This window comes from Trachurus trachurus (genome assembly GCF_905171665.1).
Source record: "Trachurus trachurus genome assembly, chromosome: 4".
In the NCBI taxonomy this organism is placed as follows: Eukaryota; Metazoa; Chordata; class Actinopteri; order Carangiformes; family Carangidae; genus Trachurus; species Trachurus trachurus.
In genome coordinates this window covers 30,660,664-30,670,833 of record NC_139898.1, presented here as the reverse complement: position 1 = coordinate 30,670,833, position 10,170 = coordinate 30,660,664, and the positions used below count along the sequence as shown (strand labels likewise).

Here is a 10,170-nt window from a genome sequence, read left to right as displayed (position 1 = left end):
GGACGATGATGATGATGATGATGGTTGTGCCATTTATTGTTGTTTGAAATCCTGTATGAGTTATGTGAAAGTCTCAGTAAGTTGAGGTGGTGAGTGAGGAACGGTACCTGATGAGGAAAGAATATAAATGGTTTCTGATATGAGGAATAAAATGACCTAGTTTTTAATCAGTTCATTCATTATCTCTTGACCAACATTTAAGCGGATCGCTCCTGTCACCGCTTTCCTACTGTTTTTAATATTCTGACTCTTTCCATAGAGTCATAACTCTATTTTTTCTGATTGACTGACTGAAGCGCATGTGTGGGGATGGGCATGAAAAAAAAACAGAGTTTCCACAGCTCACCCGGCAAGGAGATTATGTTTTTGGTCACATGTCTGATATATCCTCTAATTAGGTGCGGAGATGACTCCACACACCAGCAAAAGGGTTTACCAAACTGGAAAAAAGTAACCCTGCAGTAACCCTTGATCCTACCCTGCTCTGTAAATGGCCTTATTCCTGAAAATTGTGCCTTAAAAAGGAATAGTGAGGCGGCTAATAATAACCCAGGGGCTTAAACGACAACACTGTAGTCATCAGACAACCTGATGCGTAACAGATCAGCCTGGATGTGCTGCCTTGTTAGGGGAATAATCTCATCACCCACAGACAATGATGGCACAGATGCACAAGTTCTTTACTTAGAGAAAGAAGGAAAAGATTAAAGGTGATTTGACTTTTCTAGAGAAACAGTAGGCGACTTAAAGCTGTGTGCTCTCTCCTTGTTTCACAGGCATTATGCATAAATACACCTTGTTCACCTCCAAACTAGAAACTAAAGTACCCACTCGGTGTATTTTTATACCGCTAAATGCATAAATTACTCTTAATAAGGATGTTCCAGCAAAGAAATGACAATCAAATGTAGAAACACAAAGCAACAAGTCCACACATGCTCTACTTCATGTCAGTAAAAACATCCACATGTGCTGAAATTCACATAACCTGATAAAAATTATGTTTATATAGCTACTAGCTACTAATGATGCAGGGGAAAGAAAACCTAATTGTCGCCTGGGTGACACTGCGCTCCTCTGGTTAAAGGGAAGGTGTTGAGGATGTAGGACTTGTCTGGTCTTGTTTATGCTCGTGGCCCACCCTGGTTTTCCAGGAATTGTTCTTGAGTGACTGTCCCGAAAAAATGAATTTCCTTTTTGCGGACACAAATTGTCCCAGTTTTTTTTTCTTTTATAAATTTGAATTTTTTTTACAGTGTCTAATAAAACCACATTTGTGTCATTCAACTCGTCTTGGTTTTTGTCCAATATGTATGAAAACTGGTCCGACAGATTTTTTGTAAGCTTGACCCAAAGTGAACTTCATTTTATTGTTTGTGTGGTTTTTAGGAGAAAGATACCACAACAAAATCCGGTTTTCACACATCAAAGGTGCCAAACCTGCTCTTGTCTGTAATGTCACAACAAAAGAAAAGATCAAGGTTTTAGTTAAACGGATAGTTCAACATTTTGGCAAACTGGCCCATTGCCATAATCCCTATAGTTTTAGGATAGGTTCGTTACCTTTAATTGTCAGTGTAAGATATTTTTAGAACGGCAGAGCAGAGCCGCGAGCTGCTCAGAGCTACGCTACGGAGGCTAATGGGATTTCTTGGTTTCCCTCATCAAACTCATCAAATACACAATCCAACAACTGCAAAACGCTCAGGTGGACAAGTTGTGACCTGCACATTCACCACGCTATGAGATAATAACGGAATAATAACAGAGTTATTTTAGAGGTAAATTCATGCAAAACAGCTGATGTGCGTTCACATCAGGACAGTTTTTCAGCAAGCAGTCTCTGTATTTGCCTCTAAAACAACTTTGTCTCGTAACTTTCTGTTATTATCTCATAGCGTGGTGAATGTGCAGGTCACAACTTGTCCACCAGAGCGTTTTGGAGTTGTTGGATTGTGTATTTGATGAGTTTGATGAGGGAAACAAAGAAATCCCATTAGCCTCCGTAGCGTAGCTCTGAGCAGCTCACGGTTCTGCTCCGCCGTTCTAAAAATAGCTTGCACCGACAATTAAAGGTAACGAACCTACTCCTAAAACTATAGGGATTTTATGGCAATATTTTCCCAAAACGTTGAACTATCCCTTTAAATGTATCACTTGGGGATGGATGGACTGGAGGTGTTTGTAGAATATTATTTACAAAATGGATATAAAGTTGTAGGGTGTTTTGAAGCTATCACAATAAACAGCTTCATCATTTCCGATTATCCTGAACGCCACAGATTCAATGTCAAACGTCAGTAGTAAGTCAGAGTCGGGGGGGTGGGGGCCGTCAGTAAGTCAGAGACTCACACTGGGGTGTCGGGGGGGGCTGGTCCTGATAGATGACACATGTCTCACATCTCCTGCATCACATGGCATGGTGCTCTCCACTCACAATCTGTCACTGTTTTCTCATAGCCCAGCACGGTTGCCGCGGTAACGGAAAAGGAAGTGAGCACTGTCAGTGGCACAGTATTAGTCAAGACCGTTCACACTTGGGGAACTTGATGACCAGAAGTGGATGGTAGAGACTGATTTATTATGTTATCTATGTATATATATTTATATCCCTCAGAGATTAAGATCTAGTGCTTTTTCCTTGAATATTTAAAGGTTACAGTGTCAAAACCAGACCGACGTGCAGCACGAGGGACGACCTCCAAGCTCGTGTGTGTTTGGTGACTCTTCGTAACGCTTCAGCACTTTATAACCGTGTTTGGGCAGAAAGAGGGAGAGCAGCATGAGTGAAGTCGAAGCTGAAGGGCAGCAGATTGTAGCAGGGCGACCTGTGGCATCAGGTGCTGGTGGTGGTGGTGGTGAGCAGTAATGGCCGACACAAACACAGATAAAGCAGTCGACTCGGACACAGTCACACAAGCTTTTCTGGTATCACAGTCCGTTCCTCTGAGATGCTTTTAATTACTTTCTGAGTCATCTGTCTTTTCTCTTCATTTCAAGTTTTTCTGCCAAAAATCCTCCACAGCATTTATCAGAGGTAATATGGCCTAACAGAAACAAAGTGGTAGCCTATCACGTAATTGCACTCGCATTTACTGTTCTGGTCAAGTTGCTTTCAAGAATAATTTGATTTTTGCTGCTTTATATTCTGAGCATGGTATCTAATAATCCTACAGTGTCAATCAGATGAGAGCAGGCTGTGTCTGCATACATCTGAATGAAAGGTTCGTAGTGACTCATGCTGCCCGAATGACCCACAGATTTCAGATATCTGGTTTAGTCTGCCTATCTAAATTTGTTTTTATATAGACTGGTGTTTAAAATGACAAAGAAATTGAGTTGCGCAGCCTCACAGTAGGCTACATTATTTTTAGAAACCCAACATTACCTAATTTAAAAGCCGATTTCGTCCTGACAGCCAAAGCCTGGCTGTCAGAAACTTCCCATCGGAGCTTTATACATTGATTTAACTCCTACTCCTTCTGGTACAGTGCGAGCTTGTGATCATCCTGCACAAAAAGAAACTAAGAGCTGACAGCACGGAGGGCAGTGAGTGGGTTGAAGCTTCAGCTCTGACCATTTCCATGTGGAGGTTTTTAGATGTTTTGTGAGATTGGTGCAGCATTAGCACGACAGTCACAGGTGGAGGACAGCTCAACAGGTTATGTTATGCTGACTAACCACTGGGGTTAGGCTTTTTGAAGGCCTTTAGACACATTTTACTACTTATTTTATGACTAAACAAAACCACAGAGCGCTTGTAGAATTTCGTTCTCTCTCCAATCTCTGCTTGTCAGGTCGTCTGACAGTTTCTGAAACCTTCACCCTCCACATTTTCCCTGCCTCAGATAAAATCTAGGCAGGTGTTTTCAAAAAAAGACTTACACTTCACTGCTGTGCAGAGGTGAGAAAGAAGCTGAGTATCAAACTGATCCTGAGCATAACACTGTGAACGTCTTCCCAAAGAGACAGTGTCAACCTGTCTCTCATCTCTGTGACAGTTTTTCACTTTCCCGGTCAATGTGGGACGACAACAATACACATGTTTAATATCCTAATAGCTATTTCTAAGATTTGCTATTGCAAGACAGCTAATATTAGCATTCAAAGTTGCTAAACTGTTTTTATAACAATGACAATTAAAATCTATCTATCTATCTATCTATCTATCTATCTATCTATCTATCTATCTATCTATCTATCTATCCGAATTAAGTTAGCAACCAGCTAGCCCAACATCTCTAATCAGTCTTGGATAGGTTTTTTCCGGCTTTGAGGACATTTTAAGGCCTTTTTTTTAAATCTAGGTAACAATGACAAAAGTATTCGTCATAAACCAGACTTTAAACTTCACCAGAAACATTAGGCTACATGTCAAAGGTCAGCTCTGCTAATTCCAGCTAACGTTAGTCACTCGCCAATACAATGTCCAGTTCGCTACAAGTTCTCACATCACAGTCGTCTCTTTTCACGCCGTCTGTTCCCAGTCCGTCGAATGACTAACCGGCTGAAACGCACAAGGCTGTGATCTGTCAAATGTGTATGAGTCAGTGTTGACATTGGCATTGGTTTCCATAGTCGTTATTGGGGTGCTTAACTTTGTTTTATCTCTCCTTTAAGTGATTTGATGTTAACAGTTATTTAGCTTTGTAGTGCTACAAAATAAGAACATGGATTTGTATTTCCTGCCATCCGAGCCTGTGTTTGAACTTACTGGATGGTTTCAGCAATAAAGCAATACGTTTGCGGCTGAAACAGGAGAATGATGATATGACGTTCTGACAATCTTTCTAACTTCCTGTCCTGTTGCAATCAATTTGCTGTTTCCTCTTTCTCACATGAGGCTGTAGCTTCCAGTTGCATGAGTTTCCGCCCAGCGGGTATAATGCATTATCCTTCTGCGGGATCTACGTAAATGTTTAAGTTGATGTTTTCTTGGAGGGAGGCAGGAGGCAGGAGACAATCCCTCTCCATTTTCACAACAAGCTCGACTCCAGTCCCAGCGCAGAGAGCTACCAAAACCACACAGCGGGCGAAGGTCACGATTTGCCTATCACAGTCACTGTTACTGTCATTTGCATCTGTGCTGCAAGACTAAAAATAATGTGAACACAGCATGCTTTCAGCCACAGAGACTCTGTGTGTTTGGCTCGTCCAGTCGGGGAGGAGGGAAGGATCTTGCAACAGCAGATGGAAAGAAAAGGAAAGGAAGCAGAGAGACATAATAGGGAGTAAGGCATCAAGAGGAGGGAGGCATACGTTCAGTACAGTGTGAGTATGTGTTTTTTTCTAGCAGTGAGGTAGGAGGAGAGGAGGAACGGGAGGAGGAGGAGGAGGAAGGGGTGCTTCCTCTTCAGTCTGGGCTGAGCTGCTGATGTATCCCAGCAGCACCCGGTCTGTGGCAACAGAAAACCTTGGTATATAAAGCCGCAGCGCAGGGGGAACCCTCCTAAGTGTGTCTCAGCCGCAGCATGACCAGGACGGAGAGCCTGAGAGTGTGGACTTAACAAAACAATGCCCAGCCTAATCGTTGAACCACTCAACACAGAGCAGTTCATCATGGACAGAGATGACAGGAAGAGAAACAAGAACATGTGAGTGAAACTTTTTACTTTGTCGCTCAGACCCGGGGTTTCCAGTAAACGCACCGACTTATGCTGCTCGATTGAAAAAAAAGAATAGTTTCTCAGTTTGTGTGTGTAGCTATGAATTTATTTCTGGATGATGAACTTGTCCAAAAGGGATTTCATCTTTGTTGTCCTGTTAATCCTTTAAAGACAAACAGGAATGCTATGGATGCTTCATGGTATCTCCTGAAAATAGTTTAAGTTAATAATGCCAGCTAACTTTACTGCACCACATGCTCTTTTCTAATTACTAACATTCCCAATACGTATATATACACCCTTTGACGGACTCACTTGAATCTAATTTAATCGCCGTAAATCCAACAGGGATAAATTCATGTAATTTTCTTATCTCTATACACAGTGGAAAGAACTTCATGTGCCGACTCCAGTGCATGTTCTCACACTCGTCAAGCTCTGAGAGGTAAGGAGACTTATGGCGTGTTTTGCATACATTTCAGTTTTAAAATAGCCAGCCTGCTCCTATCATTTCCATCTATGGCATCATGAAAGGATTCAAACAAACTAGAGACACCATGTTTGCTTTGGCACAGCATGCACGCACACCAACATATCCCATGGTTTTGACATTCTGTTTTTTTTTGTTTTTTTTTGGTAGGAATTTGATAAGCACATCTGCTCTGCTGTCTTGATTAGTCTGCTTCTGTGCTCCTTGCAGCTCCTTTGTGCAGCTTGATTTTTACCCAAATTTGATTCTGGTTGAGTAATCCAACTTGCATTCTCTCCCAGCAGGCTAAGTTTAGAAGATACCCAACAATGGTCACAGTCACTGGAAAGGCTCCTCGAGTCTAAATGTAGGTTTGCCTTTTTTTTTTTTCCCCTGAGGACCAGAATACTTGATAATACTAGAACAGTAAACATTATGTTGGTGAGAAAAAAGGATGATTAAAAGGGAAAACAGGGGAGGAATTATCCGCATCTCATGTTTGCCTTGTTTTCTCTCCGCTTCCCTCAGATGGACTGGCAACCTTTCGCAACTTTCTCAAATCCGAATACAGCGATGAGAACATTGAATTCTGGCTCACCTGCGAGGACTACAAGAAGATCAAGTCTTCCTTCAGGATGTCCTCGAGAGCCAAGAAGATTTATGAACAGTTCATCAAGGCAGAATCTCCAAAAGAGGTAAGCATCAGACATAATAATGAAGATAAAGATTGAGCTCTGACAGAGCGGCTCAGAGAAGTGTCTTGGCTCTTGGCTCAGATCCCTTCATTCCTGTCTGTGTGCCTCATTGCAGATCAACATCGACTATCACACCCGAGAGCAGATCAAAAGGAACGTCAAGACTCCCACCATGCACTGCTTCGACGACGCTCAGAAGATAGTTTACGGGTTGATGGAAAGAGACTCGTACCCGCGGTTCCTCCGCTCTGACATTTATAGAACTCTCCTGGAAAACCTCGCCGCCGACACCGCGAAGGGATGAGAGCGGCGCGGAGGGGGGAGAAAGACGGAGAGAGAGACGAAGAGAGAGAGAAAGGACATAAAAAACCCTTAACTGGAATGTTTGAGCTCCTTCGAGGGAAAGGACTGACAACAAAGAAGGAAGGAGAGTCGACGTGCGCGTGGCACATGGACGCACACACACACCGAGGCCTCACACGCCGCCACATCCAGAAGCAAACGGCGCCTTTAGTCTTAAGTAACGGGAGGACAAACCCCCTCCTCCTCCTCCCCCTCCACCTGAACTCCTGAGGACTATTTGACAAAAAGGAAAAAGAAGAATAAACACGATAATGACACTGTAGTGTGTGTGCGTTTTGCACTGGATGTTAAGTTTGTGCACTATGACGATGAATGAATCCGCCCGGCGCCACCGCCGCTGTTGGCGCTCTGGAGCTGCTGCGTAAGCAAACCATGCAACGGAGCTCCTTCGTCCTTCTTTGCAGAGGTGTTTCCTGTGCAGATTGAGATAGAGGATGTAAGAATCAACTGTCACACTCAGTTAGGAGTGTGCATGGGTATGTGTGTGTGTGTGTGTGAGTGTGTGTGCGTGGGTGTAGTTTAGTTGTAGTGTTAAACTGCCACTGACACATAATAAGCTGTCACTAAAAGAGCTGACAGCACCAAGGAAGACAACAGATCCATACCACACAGAGGACTCAGTAGTCACATGCCATCTATAGTAAAAGGTCACAGAGGGCCTTTTAGTTCTGCTTGGAGGCGTCTGGGACACTTTCAAAGGATATTTTCTATTTTTATTTTCATTCCAGATTGGATACGGGGTTTTAAAAGACTGATACTGAGTTGTTTTTTTTTAGATTTAGGCTGCCTGTGGGTGATATTTTGTGCAAAGTATTTAATATTCTAAGGTTGATCATTTTTCAAACAGATGAAAGTAAACGTAGTTAGGGAAAAAAATTATATTTGGTACAAGACATAGTCAGGTGCATTTTTTTTGTGTGGAATCTGAACCAAATTTAGCTGTAGAGAAAACCAACAACTACCCACTTAGGGCCGGTGATGTCTAATTTTAACGCCTCAGCATGTGACTGCTGGCCGAAGACGAAACCAAATTCTTAACAGCTCTGAAGTGTCAACAGTTGTGACTTTATGTAATAAAGTAATATTTGAGTGGAAATGTAATAGACATAGTATGTTTCACATTGCATGAGAGGATGATATACCCTGAGAGTAGTAGGCCTTAATACTGCTTTTCCAAACAGTTACGTATTGTTTGAATGTATTCTTAGGGAGTTCATAGTCAAGTTAACTTAAAACTTAAAACATTGTGTTATTTATTGTTACTTGTCACCACTTGAGTACAAAGTTTGTTGCCGTGTTGATGTGCTTGTTCAAAATGTTAGTGATTTGAATGACATTAAATTATTTAAATTGCATACTTGGACGTAAGTGAACTTTTCATTTTGTTTTGTTTTTCCTCTTAGCACCACATCACTACAGTTTAGTTTGACGTTGCAGCATTTCGTTGCTTCAAGCTGTGATTTCAGTGCTGCGGTCTGTTTTAAAGAAAGGCTGCAACACACTTCTAGTGAAATAGATCCTAAAACATTGCATTAGAAAATTAATGGGATGTTTGCATAATGATTGTCTGTTATATGTTTAGAGCAATACTCCACCGCATTAGGATGGAAACATAAAGGCTGCGCCAAGTTCTAGTGGGTGGACAATTTATCTTCACTGAAGCAACTACAGTGCAGTTGTTGGCCCGACTTTACACTCCATCCTACCAAGTGACAGAGTATATACAAAATGTTTTTTTTCTCTTTATTTTAATAAATAGTGGTTCTGGTCTCATGTTTAAACATTTTCAGCATTTTAAAAATCCCATATTGTGTAAAAAAAAAAAAAAAAAAAAAAAAAAGTATAGATGTCCATGTGTAGTGTGATTATAAAGCAGCTCTAGGTTCTATATTAATACTGTGAAAGTGACAAAACCTCAGTCCACACAGAGAAATGCACACAGCCTGTATTCAGAAACTGAGCCTTAAAACCAGCCGTCAGCACTTCCTGTCACTTTGTGATGTCACAACGAAGCAGTTACCAAGCCCCGCCCCCTCACCTGGACCCAAACATCCATCCAACACGTACAGGATTTGACGTCTCTTGAGTGTTTAGTGTTCTGCTTTTATTTGATCAATTGGCTAAAAAAAACTAAAAACAGCCAGCCAATCAGAAGAGAGAAGTACAGAGCCTTCTCTCTTCTGATTGGCTGACACCCACCTGTTGTTACCAGAGCTCCAAAATTATGCTGAGATGTTTTTTTTTGTCCTTAAAAGCTTCTTCCTTCTTATCAGACTGAGACTGAGCACAGATTTACTGTAAGTGAGATAGAATAATCCACCCATGATAATGAATTTTTCTACAAGAAATCCAGAAGTAGGACCAACTCTGTGGTTTGGAGTTTCAATTTCAGTTTTCAGACTTAACTGGAAATTACATCAATTCAAAAACAACCATTGTGATATACGACAAAGTATACTGGGTGTGTGCAGTTTCCTGTTATCTTTGGTTTTTTATCACTGAAAAGCATCTGTTGACTTGAAAATAGAGCGCATAAGCGATACACGCTGCTTTAAAAACAGGAAGGCCTAGACTTCCAGTTTCTAATGAAATCAGTCATTGTGAGAAATGAGATTTTCTCTGAAATGCAGCCACACGGCAGAATGAAAGGCTGCGCCTGTGTCTGACAGTAATGATAAGCTTTGCTTGCTTAAAAAAAACATCTTATTGATAAGTTTAGAGCAGAGATTCGCGTTAACTGCCGTCACTGGTTACATCACAGAGTCACTCAGGCCTTAGACAAACAAGCACAAGCAGATACTGAAAATGCAATTTTTTAAAAAGAAACGCACATGATCCCAGAGCTGCGGTGTTGATAAAGCCACAATTAGTGTCTCACACTGTTCCATTGTATCTGTTGATGCTGAGCAGTGCAGAACGCTGGAGTGATGCCACGGGCGGGAAAGTGGACAGGCTCTATTTTCTGAACTACTCGCTAAATGTTGTTAGGTCTCATTCTCTGTGTGTCAGTTCTTCCTACAAATCTTCCTGTGTCAGT

At 41.7% G+C, this 10,170-nt stretch overlaps 1 protein-coding gene across 1 annotated transcript; it reads left to right on the top strand.

Annotated features, from left to right (window-relative positions):
- The first annotated feature begins 4,873 nt into the window (after positions 1 to 4,873).
- On the top strand, positions 4,874 to 8,434 carry LOC310985285 (regulator of G-protein signaling 21-like). The gene is made up of 5 exons (XM_083970844.1): positions 4,874 to 5,594; positions 5,992 to 6,051; positions 6,378 to 6,442; positions 6,604 to 6,770; positions 6,886 to 8,434. The coding sequence occupies exons 1-5, from the start codon at positions 5,515 to 5,517 to the stop codon at positions 7,072 to 7,074; spliced, it is 561 nt and encodes a 186-aa protein (XP_083826970.1). The 5' UTR covers positions 4,874 to 5,514; the 3' UTR covers positions 7,075 to 8,434.
- The last annotated feature ends 1,736 nt before the right edge of the window (positions 8,435 to 10,170 follow it).